At 39.9% G+C, this 18,880-nt stretch overlaps 1 protein-coding gene across 1 annotated transcript; it reads right to left on the bottom strand.

Annotated features, from left to right (window-relative positions):
• Positions 1-144: 144 nt before the first annotated feature.
• Positions 145-18,463, bottom strand: LOC133452594 (AP-2 complex subunit mu-A-like). The gene is made up of 13 exons (XM_061732010.1): positions 18,320-18,463; positions 16,276-16,397; positions 6,185-6,450; positions 5,881-5,963; positions 4,991-4,996; positions 4,671-4,806; positions 3,627-3,771; positions 3,292-3,309; positions 2,690-2,809; positions 2,360-2,495; positions 1,810-1,907; positions 1,514-1,625; positions 145-1,190 (listed from the first exon to the last, which is right to left on the bottom strand). The coding sequence occupies exons 2-13, from the start codon at positions 16,347-16,349 to the stop codon at positions 1,056-1,058; spliced, it is 1,329 nt and encodes a 442-aa protein (XP_061587994.1). The 5' UTR covers positions 16,350-16,397; positions 18,320-18,463; the 3' UTR covers positions 145-1,055.
• Positions 18,464-18,880: the final 417 nt, after the last annotated feature.

Genomic DNA, 18,880 nt, shown 5'->3' with positions numbered 1-18,880 from the left:
TGAGAACCAGAATGAATGATTTTACCAAAATCTACACTGAAGCCCTAAAAAAAAAAAAAAAAAAAAAAAAAAAAAAAAAAAAAAAAGCAAATCAATTCGAATTAACTCATGTGATGACATTTAAATAAAACAGCAAAGGCAGGCTTCGTTACATAGATTTTATTTGACAGAACGGTCACCAGGGCTACAAACAAGAAGTAGACAGAGGCGAAGCAAACACCAGGGGGAGACCACGCATCACTGCAAACACTCCAGGGACTGATTTTTGAATGAAAAGTAGTGAGTCGATTTTAGTGCTTATAAAAGTTGTGGTTCATTTGGATGATGGTTTAACATCAAGACTGCCTACCAGGCAGGTTGTTATAACTTTGACTTCTTTACTAAAAGTGAAAAAAATACAGAAAAAAAAAACAAAACAATACACTTGAAAGTACAAAAACAGCTTGCACAACATCCTTTTATCTCAACTATCCAAAACAGACAAAGTTGGGAATGATTTCACTCTCGCTGCGTTGACTGGCAAGTACACAAGATCCAAATGACTATCCCCCAAAACCAATCAGATCAAATCCTTTGGAGGATTGGGAAATAAGTTGTTAATTAAGATTTTTAAATCACAACAGCAATAAACCATCTTACCAGTGATAACGGACTTGTGGGATTTCTAAAGTGGAGAGAAGATAGGGGAACAATAACACTGAATAAACAACAGATAACCTGTTCAAGCCTCCAGCCTTCTCCCCCTGAGCCCCCTTCAACTTGTCTTTTTCTATCAGATACCAGTTGCTTTACAATTTTACTCATCACTACTAGATATATACGATACAATGGTTCACATTTTGCATATATCTGTGGATTACACCATATTTACTTTTTTTTTTTTTAAACGATGTAAATTCAGTCTCCAACATCTAGTTAAGAAGGGATGATATTGGTGGGAAAGAAGTGGGAAGGAAAAAAGGGAAGAAGACATAGGAGGAAAGAAGAAAAAAAAGATTCTTAACAGGATCGATGGGAGGGAAGTGGTCAGTTTGCTGCCTGCGGGGAGCTGAACTTCAACAGCGGGTTTCATAGATGCCGGAGCGACCGATGTACCGCACCCATTTGATGACATCGTGGTCACTGTAGTTAAGCTTGGACTCAAACACCTTCAAGTAGCGCACCTTTAGGCCAGATGGAGCGAAAGGAACCTGCAGAAAATCAAGAGGAAAAGTTGGAACAAGCCGGGGTATGTCGGCTATGCAGGGCGCTGGGTCCTATGTGTGTTTTAAGCAGGAAGAGTTTGTGCATACGTGTGTAGATAAGAAAGAAAAACACAGATTTGCACAGCAGGAGCCTCAATGAATCCAAAGTCCAACTCTGTACAGCAATGCGTTAACTAAACATAACATCGGGTATATAAATCTGAGTATGAAACGTGCTGAAAGCAACTTCTGAAACTGATTTGTGAGCCCGAGTGTACATGTTAGACTGGGAGGAATACACACACACACACACACACAACTATTTTTACCTCAAAGTTCATAGAAATGGGAGGCCTGGCCCATTTCTTCTTATCATTGGTGGGCAGCAGCTCTATCTCAGCGCTGATCTGAGACTCCTTCATTCCAGCCATGCGTTTGATCCTAAAACATGTCAAGTTGTGATTTACATCAGAAATAAAATACAAAACTTGTCAAATTATTTTTTCAAGGAAAATATTGCCTCATATTACTAGGCAAGAGAAACCCATCAAGATGAAGTTATACAGACATCAAAGAGGGGAGGTCGTTCATGGTTAAAACAGCTTTTTTTGGAGCTTATACTCACTTCCAGACAATGGCGTTCTCGCTGGCCTTGTATTTGGCCTTTCCCTTCATGCAAATCACCTGCACGCCGCTGGTGTTGAGTGGTGTTGGGATTCGCACCTAAAGGAATGCAAATAAAAAAAACTTCAATGAAGTTGAAGTTAATCAAGCTTTACACATGTAGGTTTGAAACTTTAAGAGTTAGTTATTGCTCTTTAAAAATATGCCCTGTACATTGACATGACATTAGAAAAGACTACTACCAAAACTGTAGTTTTGAAATGCATGTAAACAGACCCAGACATCTCTCCGTTGGACTGACGGACCCAGGTAACATGTTTGGAAGCATTTATTTGTAGTTTTGGTGTAATATGTCAAGAATCAAAGCCCAATACCAGCAGGTTTATTAGGTGGGTACTATCACCACCTATTGTATACTTTGGTCATTACATCCATTCCTCTCATGTGTATACGTAACAGGACAAAGAAGGTCAAGATAGAATTATAGCTCGGCTAAAATGTGGACAAGTTTATCGTTCATATGCATCATAATGAGAAGAAAAAGAGCTGACCTCAATCTTCTGAGCCAGCAGAGAGGGTTTGAAGTTGGACTTGATGACCACCTTAACCTCCAGTTTAGTGCGGCCCACTTCCCTCACCAGAGGAATTACTCGGAATGGCAAGATGATGTCCTTAGTGGTGCGATACCTGTATGAAGATTTTCACGAGTTCATTTGGTTCCTTTAAAGTAAATAATTTAACCCAGAAAACGAACAAATGCATGTGCAATATGCTTTTAATGATTCTAGGCTCAAGAACATCACTGCTCACTATCTCATGTCTTCTTGTCTTAACAGTTTAGTAATGAATAAAACTTTAAAAATACAAATTAAATTACTGACCTCATGAGCTCATATTCTCCATCGGGAGGGATGAAGCTGATGCTCCGCTCAGAGTCAAACTTACTGAGACGCACACACTGGTGGAAAGTGCAGTCATCAATGGCTATGGATTGCTTCCCACTAATACAAGGAAGAACACATCAGACATAAAACAACCAAATAATGTATTACTCAAATATTTTTAAACATACAAATAGATTGCAGCCTTGTAAAGATAAAACTATGACTCTCCCTCAATGTCCAGATGTTAAAACAGAATATTAAAAACATACACAAGGAAACTGCTATGGGTATTAAAACATGTGAATCTGGTTCAGGTTAATGTTGCTATTCTGGAGTTAAATATGACATGTTTCTATTATGCATGTGGGAGAAGGGTTAAACATCAAGCGGGTAGGTGTGAGCTAGTCAAACAAACCACTCTACTTAAAGAGGGAAACAATCACCAAGCAGTCCACTGAAGAGCTAACAAGGCAAGTTTCAGCTGAACTGAGTGTTTAGGGAGACAGTGCATGAGATGTTAAGATGCTCAAAGCTTTTACAAGACAAGGGGATGAGTGGGTTACTGTGGCAGAGGGTGAGTTCACTTGTCAGTACAGTACCTTCCTCCCCCTAAATCACTGAGGTACAGCACATAGAAAAGAAAGAGAAGGAAAAGAAAGGAGAAATGCATCCAAAGGAAAGCAAAAATTAAAATAAACTGTAAAGCCTGTGTTGTTGGTAACAACAAAGACAACACTGATAACACAGAAATAGGACACAGACTGCAGTTTCTTTCATCTCAACAATGACGTTGCTTGTCCTTTCAGAGTTTTAAAAGACAGAGCCACTCAATAAGAGAGGGTGAAATGTACAATAGCTAAATAATTGTCTCACCTGTCAAAATATTACTCTTTTCTGATTGTCAACCTGTCTTTCTTTCCTCTGCATCACTCACCTCTTCCCTGCATCATCAGATGCTCCTCCCTTCCCCTGCTTGTCGATGACAATCTTGTCATTCATGCCAAATTTGCACTCAGGCATTCCACTCAGGTAGCTCTTCATCACAACTCGGCCTGAAACGTGGGCACTCAGAACCTGGCCTGCAATGTAGGGTTATAATTATAAATAGTGGTTTTGGGTTTGGATGAGGAGATCAAGTGGGTGTGTCCAGTCAGTCAACTATTGCTTTCAAGGTCAAAAAGAAATTTCAGTGTACCGTATTTTCTGGACTATAAGCCGCACCCGCTGTATTTAAAAAAAAAAGAAAGATATACAAGCCGCAGATATTTATGTTGTTAGATTAGATATTTACTACATGTACAGAAGGATTTTGAACTGTAAATGATGCACATGTTTGTACCTAAATAGATCCTTTCCTAACAGTGTCTTTTAACACGGCAGCAACTTTGCTGATTAAAACGGGACAGAACCAAGAGAAAATAACCGGTATTTATTTATCTATTTATCTGTTTGAAATCTGCTTCTATCTGCTAAAGAAGAAGTATTGTATTCTGCTTTGCATTTATTTTGTCTTAGTTTTGATTCTAATTCCGGTTAGAGCGGCCCGAGCGGTGGAAGAAAAATCCACAGAATAGCCGCACCTTTGTATAAGCCGCACGGTTCAAAACCTATGAAAAAAGTAGCGGCTTATAGTCCAGAAAATACGGTACATGTACTGGAACTCCTAAAAATGAACAATCTGAAAACGTCAAACTTAATAAAACCCTACCAATAAAGTCAAATGTCAGTGGTGGAAACTGATGTGGCAATGCTGAACCTACATATTTGTTTTGGGTGCAAAGGTTCTCCCTCAAATATGTCCAAGAATTTAAAAAAAATTTAAAAAAAAAATCCATTTATCATGAGAAAGACAAAACTGACTGATAACATTTTTTTACTGACACTTCTGAAAGATAAAACAACAATAATATTAAAAAAAAAAAACGTAGCTGTCACATCAGAGATCAGTCCTGCGTTTGCTGTGGAGATGTAAACAGACCTTGTGGAGACATGAGTAGATTAACGCTTTCCAGAACATCCAGGAAAAGCTCATTGCGTCGATACTTGATGCCTTCACGACGCCAGCCGATCTGCCCCGTCACCTGGCTGGTGATCTGAGACTGCTCCTCTTTTGTCTGTGAAACAGGGAAACTGTATAACTATCCAGCAAAAGGAAAAGCCGGACAGAATTTCAACACAAAGGGGATCATGAAAAAGAGGAGTTCATTAGCACTACAGGGACAATGGAAATCAGATATGGCATAGTTTCATAGACGGAATAAGTTCTTCTTACAAAGTAGAATTTCAGCATGCTCTTACCTGGTGCTGAAATGTCCAACAGTTGGTGTAGACAATGACACAAAAAGAGAAGAGCACATTTTAATGTTAGTCGGTACGGTGGTTATTTACACGGTAGGTGGACACACTTTATAGATCAATCAGGAAGGTTATTTCTTTCTGCACAAAATTAGTTTAAACATTGACAAGTAATTGCATGTACATTTTCCTACATAATACAGACAGAAAGACTTCAAAAGTTCCCTGTACAATTTTGTTATATGAATGAATGAATTTTATTTTTGTGTCATGTCCGAAGACCCATCCCTTACAGGATTATAAGACAAATACACAATATCACACGCACTTAATTGGGAGCTGCACAATGTACACCGGAAAAACAAAATAAATAAATCAAAAACCAGAATGGATATTTTTACATATACGTTACTTTTCTTCGCCTATCCCACGCTTTCTCCAAATAGTCAGCAAGTGCAAATACTTTATGATCAAAAATCAATTTGAGTCTCTCAGCATCGCTTACCCACATCAAATCCAAGTTCTTACACTTATCAAATCATTTTTGTATAAATAGGAAGACATTAAATCCCCACTTCAGGTTTCGATTTAGGAAAGCACTGTATTGTTTAATTTATTTTTTTTCCTCAATACGGTCGTGTGTAATCAGACTTCACCTTCATGTTGATCTCAGAAATTACTTTGAAAATTTTCACTTCAATGAGCTGCAAAACCACATCAATATTTTGCATCATGTGTGATTATCCAGGATGCCGTTAAACTGTGTGGAAAGGACTTCATTTTAACAGAAATGATCAGAAGGCTCTCACTTTTAGCCTGTACTGAAAATCTACATTTCCCTGACAACCTAACAGCTTTACACCATCAGATCTGTGTGTTCATGTCTTGCTCACCTGTCCCTTAATGCCCTGCTGGGTGATGAAGGTTTTCAGGGCTCCAGTCTCCGAGTTCTGGGGATAGCCAAAGTCCAGGATCTCTGTATACACACAAATAGATAACTGCCAGTAAGAGATAAGATGGTCAAGAGGGAAAGTAGGACACTTCCTGATCGAAACCAACCAGTCCTGACTCACTGAGACGACACAGTAACACAATATTCCCTTTAACACAAACATAACTTTAATCTAGGGTTGCCACCTTCCTATTTTCTACAACTTATAGAAATCTTGGTTTGATTACACAAACAATCATCGTTACCATCCAGCAGCTCGTAGATGAGAACAAAGTTGTTTTTGATGTTCTCCTCGCTGATCTTGCCAAAGTAGGCCGTCATAACGTCGCACATTTTGTAGAGGAACTCGAACACCATGGCAGCGTTGACATTCTGCTTGGTGACGGCAGCCAACCAGATGTTGGAACGCTTGACATGGAAGAAGCTGGTGCGGGCGATGTTGGTCACCGGGGATCGGACCTGCTGCCGGGCGTGAATCACATTGACGCGGAAGGCGTCCACAGCATTACGTCTGGGATGAAAGGAACAGGAGGACATTTGGGTTGAGAGTTGGGTCAACTGTTGAAAACCAGTGCGTGACAAAGAACTGACAACCATTTTAATACCGGTGCAAAATAAGGCTGATATTTGGCTGTAGACTGTACTTGAATAAGTCTGTCCTCACAACAAACGTCCACCATTTTCAAGAAAGGAACAATCAGCAAAAATCAGCGTGTTGGGACATTGAGGGGTGACATTTGTGAGAACTGATAATCCACAACAATAGGGACGACACCATTGCAAGTATCAGAATTAATTTAACGGCAACAAAAAGGAGAAAAAATCTTTAATGGCGTACTTATGCTAACTATATGGTAGGGCTGGGCGATATATCGAGATTTTAATATATATCGATATATTTTCAAACGCGATATGGTACGAGACAATATCGTTTATATCGATTTAAAAAAAAAAAAAAAAAAATTATGATTTTGATATAGCTTATTTTGTGACAAATTGACTTGAATGTTTTATTTGAGATTTGCACAAATGTTTTGTTATTTGCACAACTGTCAACCTCAGTGGAAAAGTCTGCCTGTTACTGTCTACATGGTATTAATTGTACAGTGTATTTTAATTGAATTGTTATTTGCAGGAAAGGGATATTTGTTTTATTTTATTCAAGAAGCATTTTTATTCTATATATGCAGGCAGTTTATTTTTATTTCATTTGTTTTATACATTTTGATATTGTGCAGACCTCTGTTAATAAAGGAACCTGTGTGACATTTGGCACGAGGCTTTGTATTAAAACTGACTGTTTTTTTAAGGGTTTGCCTCAGAAAAAAATGAAGCTAACAGAGATGCTATGCTATAATGCTTTGGGGGAAACCCCAATTATGGCACAGAAAAAATAGAGATATATATCGAGTATCGCCATTTAGCTAGAAAATATCGAGATATGACTTTTGGTCCATATCGCCCAGCCCTACTATATGGTAGTGGTGTTCTGATACCTTTTTTCCTCCTTCCGTTCACCTGGGCTTTGGGAATCAGCCGATACAGGGTACTGAGCTCGATAGTGTTCAGAGAACCAAATTCCACAATTCAAATACATAAATAAACAAATCACCAAATAATATAAATCCAATATTTAACTTGCAGTCACAAATATGTTTAAAACAAACAGAATATGCAATTGAAAATTTTGGGGGTCTGTACTGCCTGCACTTCCTTCAGCTGACATGAAATATGACCAGTCATATTGTTTGGAGGGAGCAGTTTCAGAGGTGCATTTATGTCGTGGGAAACTGTACCGCAGCCGTGGATGATCAATTTGAATTTAAACCTGTGGAATTTAAGAATTTCAACTACCGATATCTACGATGAAAGAATTCACAGTTTTGTCTGTTTTTAGAGAGAGAGAAAAAAAAAAAAAAGTAATTTCCCCTCATTCTGAAAAAGGCAAACTCCAGGGTTTGCTGCTGCGGTACGTTCCTCTTTCACCTTTGACTCGATAAACTTGTGTTTTTCATGTGATGGCTCCTTAAACACTTAAGAAGATTGCTTGTATTATTTTTAGCACCATATATGCCACCTTTGGAAACAGCCTTGCGTGACGACCAGGCCAGTTTTCCTGGTGGGATTTTCCAACCTTAAATAACACTATAAGGTCAACATAATAATGCCAGACAGTTAGCTTAGTCCAGCAATTCAAGCTTCTGCTTCTCCATCTGGCGACTCAAAACAGGAAGTTACCAGCCAGCACTGTGCGACTTATTGTGCTCGTTTTCAGAGCAACAAAGAATTGGGATTCTGTGCAAATGTTAATACTCAATGATACACTTATTTTCAGGTGTATCGGAACAACTAATACACAATCCCAAGCCCATCCATATTTGGATATGTTTCGTAATACAATTAACATAATTATTTTGTTATAGTGAGCCATAACATGATAAGTATAGCTTTGCTGTAGAGAGTATTACCACAGGTACTTTGGGAAAACTCAGCCTGGATTAGCATGGATTTATGTTTATGGGGCTCTGCACATGTTCTGACAAGAATACCAGGTACTACTGTTAAATGCCAGGGAACACCCTGAAATCTATTCCCTGTCACAAAATGCAGGCTTTACCAACATCAAAACATGTCATCATGTAAACTGACGGAAAGAAAATCTATCTTCTTTTTAAATTACACAATGGCTTCAATCGCTATTATTGTCTCTTTCTACAGAAATGTACTGAGAGGAAGGAACAGACCAGGCATAGCTTTCATGGTTGACCTTGTTTATGCTGGAAGACAGTGTCTGTCAAACAACTGCAGAAAATCAGTTGGGCAATTTCTGAATTAAGATTACAGCTATTAAAGTCTAGGAGGATGACCATGGTCTGCTTTGTTTTGTTTCCTCTTCACATTAAGATTTTGCTTAAAATAAATAAAAATAAAACACCTGTGCCAAAAGCCAAACATTGTTTCAAATGGAAATGTCCATACAGCACTTGAGCAAGCAACAAAATCATTAGCCTCAACCTTACAAATTATCTCTAGGGTCCAAGGCCGAATTCCACAGATAAACCACTGCATAATATATAAACTCATCTGAGTTTCTGAGAGAGAGAAAAAAAAAAAAAAAAAGGTCAGGGCAGAAACAAAGAATGGGAGAACTAAGCCAATCATATCTCATGCTTATACTACGTGCTAGGGTACTGGCAGAGTTGAGAGTGAACAAAAATATTCACAGACAGGCTCTAGCAGGGTTTGAATTATTTGACTTTGATTGATTTGCAACTGTATTCCAGTAGAAAGTGGTTCATTTTTTGCTGTAATATCATTACAGGTGACTCATGCTTATAGAAACCACCAAGAATTTGACTGTGGAATATAAATGGACATGCATTTGAGGGTTTATGGGTTCACTGCTCTGTGGCCATGAGAGGGAGGATTCATGCTTCAGGAGGTTGTAGCTGCTCTTACCTATTCCTACAGGGGCCAAGATGAACAGATGAAGGAAAATGGTAATACAGAGGATAGAGAGGAAAAAAAGGATGAAGAGGACAGACAAAAATGCACAAGACATTTTCGTGTATCATGTTGTCAGAGTGAGTAAGATGATTACTGTGATTACATATTCATTACTGAATATGTAGGGAAAAGGTTGGCAGCATTTAGTCTAATATAAATTGTAAAAAAGTATACCAGCTGCATTCATGTATTTCTACAAGTTTAGAGTAGGGCTGGGCGATATATCGAGATTTTAATATATATCGATAGATTTTCAAACACGATATGGTACGAGACAATATCGTTTATATCGATTTAAAAAAATAAAATTGTTTTTTTTTAAATGATTTTGATATAGCTTATTTTGTGACAAATTGACTTGAATGTTTTATTTGAGATTTGCACAAATGTTATTTGTCAACTGTCAACCTCAGTGGAAAAGTCTGCCTGTTACTGTCTACATTGTATTAATTGCACAGTGTATTTTAATTTAATTGTTATGCAGGAAAGGGATATTTGTTTTCTTTTATTCAAGAAGCATTTTTATTCTATATATGCAGGCAGTTTATTTTTATTTCATTTGTTTTATACATTTTGATATTGTGCAGACCTCTGTTAACAAAAGGTACCTGTGTGACATTTGGCACGAGGCTTTGTATTAAAACTGACTGTTTTTTTAAGGGTTTGCCTCAGAAAAAAATGAAGCTAACAGAGATGCTATGCTATAATGCTTTGGGGGAAACCCCAATTAAGGCACAGAAAAAAATAGAGATATATATCGAGTATCGCCATTTAGCTAGAAAATATCGAGATATGACTTTTGGTCCATATCGCCCAGCCCTAGTTTAGAGCCATTTTCCAGTGAAGACAATCACCAAAACATATAGTGATGCAAACAATAACAAAGACCAAAGTTAAAATGTGTTAATGCAAAAAGAACAAGGTTTCTGTGTGTCTACTAGACATCAAAGGCCAGCAAATCCTGTGTCAGGGTTTCCTTATTTGTCATTTTGGTTCTGGTCAAAAATAAAGTAGCTCTAAACATCTCTACCTGAATAACACTGTATGCATTTAATTTTAAGTCCAAGGTCCATTTAAGGGTTGAAATGTGCTGAAGCACCAGGTCACACGGAGCAACTCTTCATTACTATTCTAAGCTGCTTTCATTTTCCATCAAGCTCACAACTGCAGCAGCAACTTTTCATGGGATGAAACACTTGAATGTTTTCCTGGACTGCATATAAAGTCACTGACTGACCAAACACTGCTGCGGTGCACTAAAATACCATAACACTATGGAAATCAGCTCTCACATTTCTGCTCTCTCTGTGACTGGGTTTAAAATAAAAAGGGTAAACAAGTTTGGATTAAAACCTTACATTCTTGCATCATTTCAAACTTTAACCAATTATTTTACTTTTAGAAAAAAAAAAAAAAAGGATTCACTATCAAATTGAAGGACTGGGGATACACAGATGTACAACTTCCAAGTTTCATATGTAAACAGTAGTACAAAGCAACGATTACAATCTTACTATTAATTAATTAGTTAATTAATTAATAATTGCTCAAATCTTTACATTTCCCCCACTCTATGAAAAGCTTCAGTGTTGAAAAATCAAAAGCTCCAGAGATTTAATTTAGATCTTGTTGATACTTTCATATAGCCATGAGGTGATAACATCTGGAATTAAACTGAATGCAAGTCTTGGGGAAAAAAGAGAAAAAACACTTCTCATATTACACTGTAGCCAGCAATCAGGAAAGAACCTGTATGATGTTAAAATGATCACTTCAGTGATTCAGTTATATTTTCTCTATGAAACATTTTATGTGCTTAATAATTTAACAACACATACTATGGAGGCCTGGCCTGCCTGTGATTTTCATACCTTTGATTCTACTTTGGGTTATGTTAATGTTATTTTTGAAAACTGTTGAAGGTCATTTTTATCCTCTTTACAGGATCTTGCCTGATGTTTTTGTAAGCTGAACCCGTCTGTTTTGTCTCATTCCTCCGTTTTCCCCCCAGTGGTTTTTTTCCAGTGTGAAGCCCAAGGACAGCTAACTGTGCACTAATGAAGATAAAAGCATGGCTTACAAAACTGTGCAAAGACTAATAGCAGATTTTTTGGGTAATGTCTTTAAAACCAGCAGACAACTAATACATGAAAAAATAAGTGTAGGCATAAGCAATCTACTTGACATATATCCACAGAGTACACAGTGATGTTAAAATGAGCCAACATCAATGCTCCATCATTGTGAAGGTCTGCCGTGTCTTAATTACTTGTGCCTAGGTGGCAGTCAACTTTGAAATAAATTTGGAATAGTTACATACATGGCTACATTTAATCCTTTAAAGGGGACCTATTATGGCATCTAATACCTATTTTAAACAGACCTTGAATGTTTTAAAAACAAACTTTTGATTGTTTTTGCTAAATGAATTAGAAATGCAGCCTCTGAGCCATGTCTTTATCATCACAGTCTCTAACCCAGGGGTCTCAAACTCCCGGCCCGCGGGCCGTTTGCGGCCCGCGCTGCCCCTCCCCCCGGCCCGCACCCAATGTCAAAAATGTAATGTAATCTGGCCCGTAAAACTATTTTTTCCATTTACCTTTTTTTTTATAGTTGTTTCATACCAAATTAAATTACCCTCTTCGTATAAAATTGAAATAAAAACACGTTTTTTTTTAAATGTACGCCTACAGAATAAATTATTTAAGGATGCTACTAATGACCTAGAGTCCGACAACTCCACTCCCAGTGCATCACTTCCACTGCCGTGGTCCGCGAGACTCGCTGAACACTGCAAAGCAGCATCCCGAGCCCTTGCTCTCTGAAGTCGCCAATGTCTGTGCCTCGTGTCGGGAAGAACTGATGGGCACCTGTGACACATTTGCATTACCCCTCCACACATGATGTACAGATTGCAACACTCCTGACTCCTAAAATGCGACTGCTACGGATGAAGCCCCCAGATGCACGAGACAACGTGTTTAAATGTATGTGTAAACGCAGATTACAAGGTGCTGATTGGCTTCAGTGTGATGGCGAAACCTATTTAGTCCGTGAACCTTTGTTGGCTCACCAGGTGTGTTTGCGACTGGTAGGAGGAAACAGTTTTTGGCCACATGCACGCACGCACGTACGCACGGAATGACATGCCGCACCGGGCTGATGTCTGTAACTGGCAAACTGGACTATGTGAGTGTAAAATAAATGTATATTGTGCATCGCAAAGAAAGTTTAAGTGGACATTCATTCATCATGCACCTGGCATATTAAAAGTAAGCGCGTCAAAAAGGTTCTTCCGTTGAAATACACCTCAGTGGCTTAAAGCGTTGGCTTAGCTACAGTATGTTTTATAAAAACAGAAAATGCATGAGCCATTTTATGAATCCATATTTATTTATATATATATATATATATCAATTATATAATACTAAAAAGCAAAGCACAGACCGATTCGCAGACTGGGAAGACTACGCGTCTTTGCTTCAGCGCAAAAACCGGTTGATGATGAAATGTCTGAATATCTCAGCTCCCGGCTCTCTGATAAACCAGACCCAGACATTGTGCTTTAATGGTGGAAGTTCAACAAAGAGCGCTTCCCTGCGCTCTCAAAGCTGGCGCGTTTCATTTTTAGTGTCCCCGTATCCAGTGCGCCTTCAGAGAGGGCGTTTAGTGTCTGTGGGCGCAACTTGGAGGAGAGACGCACGGGATTGGGACCGCAGTCCGTCAGCAACATTCTCTTCCTCCACAGTAATATGGCCAAGTGATAAATCTGTTAAATTATTCGTTTCATTCGTTAACATTGTTTATTTTATTTTTATTTATTTTATTGTCATTTATTTATTAGTGTTACATTTCGAACCACTCACAGCTGTTGTTGCCATTTGTTAATTAGGTCATAGGTTCTAAAGAGGCGTTGCTGAATATTTTCATTCTTATTTTTAGTTTTTCAAACAGAATACATGCGACATTAATATCAGCAGTTTTTCATGTTGTTTATTTGACATTTGTATGTGCCGTGTGATGGTGCAAAGTTTTGGATAGAACTAAAAAGTCATGTTTAAATTTATTGTGTTGTGTGTTTATCTCACATGTTTCTTATTCAGGTCTCTCTTAGAAAAGAGACCGTACCCAATTGATGCGTGCGCGAAAGGTTATCCATCAAGCTCCACAATGATGATCATGTTAACATTAAATCAGATAGCCTATATTTGTCCGGGACATTTCTCTGTGGGACGGGAGAAGACAAAAAATCCAGGCACCTCTATTATTGTGGGGGCACGAATTCTCCGAGTTTTGCGTGACGGTGTAACACGCACGTTGCAGGTGCAGGCTGTAATGGTCAGATAAGCGCGCCGCGGGATGAAAAAAAAAAGGTCTTGTTTAGCAATATTTCTCTGTCGGCAAACACCGTTGCAGAGCGGATTAGCGAGTTGTCAAGTGAAATTTACGAGCAGTTACGCACAAAAGCTAGCGTTTTCACTGCATACTCCGTGGCGCTTGATGAAAGCACAGATAAAACCGACACTGCTCAACTAGCCATTTTCATCAGGGGGATTAATGAACAATTTGAAGTGACAGAAGAGTTACTGAGTGTGTCTCCAATGCATGGACGGACTACAGCCAAAGACATCTTTCAGCATCTGTGTGACGCGATGGAACGCGCTGGGTTGCCATGGAAGCGACTGGTGGGCGGTAACCACTGACGGGGCCCCTTCAATGACAGGTCAAAAAAACGGACTGGTAGCGCTGGTGCAGAGAAAGTTAGCGGAGGAAAATGCAGATCCAGCAATTGTTTTGCACTGCATCATTCACCAACAGACGCTGTGCAGCAAATGCCTCAAATATGAACATGTCATGTCCGTTGTCCTGAAATGTATTAATTACATTAGGTCCAGGAGCTTACAGCACCACCAGTTTCAGGCCTTTTTAGAGGAAATTGAGGCAGCATATGGTGATGTGCTTTATTTTACTGAGGTGCGCTGGCTTAGCAGAGGAAATGTGCTCAAAAGATTTTTTGAGTTAAGATCAGCGGTGAAGAGGTTCCTGGATGATGGCAGAATGGATGTCCCTGAATTAGATGATCCAAAATGGGTCATGGACCTTGCATTCCTAGGACATCACACGTGAGCTGAACATCCTTAACCTGAAGCTGCAGGGTCCTGGTCAGCTTGTCACAGCAGCTTATGAAAGTGTAAAAGCCTTCACCACAAAGCTGAAACTATGGAAAACTCAGCTTCCAGCGAAAAACCTCAGTCACTTCAACACATGCAGATGTCTTGTGGAGGAGGGTGCAGCATTCAGTGGTGATGAATATGCTTCTGCTATTGAAAGCCTACTGCAGGAATTTGACCTGCGCTTTGCCGACTTTAAGGCACATCGTGACACTTTCCAGCTGTTTGCAGACCCCTTCTCAGCTGATGTGGAGAGTGTCCCCAGTGTGTTGCAAATGGAAGTTATTGATTTACAGTGCAACGGTGCACTGAAAAATAAATTCAGAGATGCACAGGGAGAAGCAGACTTTTTGGGAGCACATATGTGTGTGAGAAACTTTTCTCAACTATGAACTTTAATAAGTGCAAGTACAGGTCCAGGCTTAGTAATGCCCATCTTGAAGCTGTACTCAGGGTTTCAACTGCGACCTCCATAAGGGCAAATGTAGCTCATCTGTGTGAGCAGAAACGCTGTGTAGTGCCTGGCAAGAAATAGAAAAGAGGTACAAATGTATTCAAGGACTGCATTTCTTAGTTGATTGTTCGGTTTCAGTAAGGTATGCAAGATAATTCAAAGTAAGGGAAAATTATTTTGTTGTGTTAAAAAACCTGTTAAAAAATTGTTGTATTAAAAAACTTGTTAAAAAATTATATAATTGTATTTTGCTGTTCAGTATGTCATGTAAAAAGTTGTTGAAGTTGTTCATGTCGAAAAAGAAGTACAAATTTCAGACGCATTGCACTTTCTTGTCATCTTGTTTCTTGTGAACGCTGAAGTGGCCCTCTTATGAGATGACAATACTTGCAGTGGCCCCAAGGCAATTTGAGGTTGAGACCCCTGCTCTAACCTTATTATCTATGCGGGATCCTGAGTGGGCGGGGCTATGATGATGAGGCTCTGTGCTGATTGGCTGCCTGAATGATGCGATACACCGCTACGAAAAAAATGGCTGAAGCTCCGGCCGGCGGAGTTAGTTGTGGGCGTGGTTTCATGCCAACAGATGTAAATCGCTCCCATCGTTACGTAACGACGGGAGCAGAATCTGAACGGCTCGTAGAAGCCACATCACACTGGATGGATCATCCGGGCGGCTGTACAGACACTGCAGAATTTGGTTGCTTTCCTCCTTGTTGAGTTGGCAGGCTGAGGGGAGACCACTTTATATATGTTAAAGCAAGAGAAAACGTGTTTTTCATAATAGGGCCCCTTTAAAATGAATGTGTGGTTTGATAATGAATGAAATTACCACTACAGAATATGGGTTGTTAGAAGAATGAACAATTGCATTATTTTCCTTAACAGACCATACCTTTGTACTTAGTTTAAATGCCTTGTATATCACATGTAAAAACTGCTAATTTTGAACAATAGTTAGAAAATACATTTCATTTTATAGTTGAAATAATTAACGAAAGTAAAATGTGATCCTGAATTAACCTTAGTCGTCCTCCTTTTCAAAAACACAATCAAGATTTTAGCACGATGGTGTGAAAAAATCCTCTAATTTACAATCAACTTCAACTAGTCCACCCACGCAGGTTCAGATCTTAAATCACTGAACTCAAATTTCTCCAGAAATGTAGGAGCCTTGCAGAGGGTTTGCCTGTGTGAAACGTACCCTATGTCATCTCGGTAGACCCGGGAGATGAGGACCTCCCCCTTGTGGTTGTAGATGAACAGTCCTCCAATCATCGTGGCTGCTTCTCAAACACAACTTGCCATGGTGAAGCCAAACTCCCCCTGAGGAGAGACAGAAACAGAGGAAGGAAAAAGGAGGTGACTGGGAAGTGAAAGCAGCAGAAAAAGATGGAGTAATGACTGTACAGAGGGGCGTTTGTCTCACATCCGCTTTTCCTCCCTCTCACACAAACAAACACACATTACCCTACTGGCAGCTGAATATATGCTGCAGCTGCACCACTTTGGACACTTTCTGCTCTCTCAAGTCATGCATATGCGAGAACACGTACATACAAAATGACCCCATTATAGGGAAATACAGGAAATGCCTTATTTTACTTCAAATTAGCCCCCATTCATCCGGGATTGGGAGCCATCATCGAATAACCAATCATAAATATTTTATCCCATCTCGATCTTTTAACCCTTGTGCTGTCTTTGGGTTAAGGGAGGGTGAAGGGAGAAAAGATGGAAGGAAGGAAAGAAGGAAGGAATGGAAGGAAGGGAGAAAGGATAAAAGGACAGAAGGAAGGAAGTAGGAAAGGGAGTAAGGAAGGTAGGAAAGATGGAAGGAAGAGAAGGAAAGAAGGGAGGGAGGAAGGAATGGAGAAAAGGAAAGAGAAGGGAGGAAAGAAGGAAGTAAGGAAGAAAAAGTAGGAAAGGGAGTAAGGAAGGGAGGAAAGAAGGGAGAAAAGATGGAAGGGAGAAAGGTAGGAAAGAAGGGAGGGAGGAAGGAATGGAGAAAAGGAAAGAAAGAAGGGAGGGAAGTAAGGAAGAAAGGAAGTAGGAAAGGGAGTAAGGAAGGGAGAAAAGATGGAAGGGAGGAAATAAGGGAGGAATGGAAGGAAGGGAGAAAAGGAAAGGAGGAAGGAAGTAGGAAAGGGAGTAAGGAAGGGAGGAAAAAAGGGAGAAAAGATGGAAGGTATGGAGAAAAGGAAAGAAAGAAGGGAGGGAAGAAGGAAGGAAGTAGGAAAGGGAGTAAGGAAGGGAGAAAAGAAGAAAGGAGTAAGGAAGGGAGAAAAGATGGAAGGAAGGGAGAAAAGATGGAAGGAAGGGAGGGAAGAAGGAAGGAATGGAGAAAATAAGGAAAGGAAATAAAGGAATGAATGACGAAAGGGAGGTAGGAAGAAAAAAGAGTAAAGGAGGAAAAGAGGAAGGGAAGAAGGAAGGAGAGAGCAGGAGGAAAGAAGGATAGAAGAATTGGGTCATTTTGACCCAAAGACAGCACAAGTGTTAATCTGGTGGATGTTTCTTGAGTCTGGTGAGAATGGAAATGACAAAAATGTTGCTGGGATTACAGAGATGTCTGTGTCGTTGTTGGACAGAAGCTGCTCCGGGTTTCAGATGAATCTTCCAGAAAGAGATGAAGGACGTAAACCTGAACCCTGAGTCCCGCCCACCAGGAGGACCGGTCCCCGACACAAACTAGGGATTACCGGAGCCCTGTCCCCGCTCACAGCCGAGGCGTGACCGCCTAATCCCGGAGTAATTACCTGCCGGGCTTTAATCGTCCTTTTATCGGCCAAGTCAAGATGTCTGCTGGCTCAGGCCAGCTCCAGACCCACACAGCTCAAATAAAAACACCCTGCTCAGCTCCTTACACACGGGGTTTCATTCAAATAGTGACCAGTCCCGACTCTGATGAAGGTATGACCTTCAGTGGAATCAAAAGGATGTGAAATAGTGGGGGACTGAAGCCTGAATTATGGTGCCGCGTTACACCGACGCAGAGCCTACGCCGTAGGGTACGGCGTAGGTTACGCATCGACGCGCACCGTACGCCGAAGGCTTCTGCGTCGGTGTAACGCGGGACCATAAATCAGCCTTGAGTAGCTGCTAATGTAGCCTGGCGTTAGCCTGCTAGGCGCCTGCTAGCGACTCAAACACGCTCAGCTGCTTCATCTGCTTCACCCAAAACCACCGTAAAACCCACGTATTATACCTGTTCCTGTTTTAACCCGAGTGTGGGGTGGGGGACTCACCCTGGTCGTGTCTCTGCGGAGCCTCAGGTGCAGGTTGCGGCCAGCAGGTCCCGCTAAGAGCTGTCGGTTACGGTGCTGCGTCAGCTGACCCGCCGTCACTCACGCAGGGAGGAAAAGGCGCGGCAGCCGCACCGGCCTGATAAGAGCTGATGGAACTCAGCTGGAGACCACTACTAATACTAATACTAAAGGACTGGGCATGGATCCAGATTACCAGCAAGATGAATTTCATTCATCCTTCATTTTTAAGAGAAACAATACTATTTTCCTGTTATGGATTTCATGATAGGGAATATTCACTACACTGATACAAATATTGTGCTTGATCTACTTAAAAAAAAAAAAGTCAACTTTTTGCATGAGATTATTATGTAAATCAAGAAAGACTAGTCTTTGTATAAACTACTTCATTTTATGTAGTTTATACAAAAAATAATACATTTTGCAAGTACAGTCAACTTATTTGTGTTGGGTTTACTTTATTATTATTTTATTATTTTTTTATTATTAGTTTACTTTTTATTATTATTTGCTGCATGGTGTATATTGAGTATTATAATG

Source organism: Cololabis saira, chromosome 10 (genome assembly GCF_033807715.1).
Source record: "Cololabis saira isolate AMF1-May2022 chromosome 10, fColSai1.1, whole genome shotgun sequence".
Classification (NCBI taxonomy): Eukaryota; Metazoa; Chordata; class Actinopteri; order Beloniformes; family Belonidae; genus Cololabis; species Cololabis saira.
The sequence above is the reverse complement of the archived record's forward strand: the minus strand, read 5'-3'. Positions and strand labels throughout refer to the sequence as shown.

What these genes read in the sequence shown, in the direction of transcription:
- LOC133452594 (XM_061732010.1), bottom strand. Translation starts at nt 16,349, where the DNA reads ATGATTGGAGGACTGTTCATCTACAACCACAAGGGGGAGGTCCTCATC. An exon ending in GGAGAATATGAGCTCATGAG is followed by an intron (nt 2,496 to 2,689) that starts GTCAGTAATTTA and finishes ATCTTCATACAG; the next exon opens with GTATCGCACCACTAAGGACA. An exon ending in CCATTTCTATGAACTTTGAG is followed by an intron (nt 1,191 to 1,513) that starts GTAAAAATAGTT and finishes GATTTTCTGCAG; the next exon opens with GTTCCTTTCGCTCCATCTGG.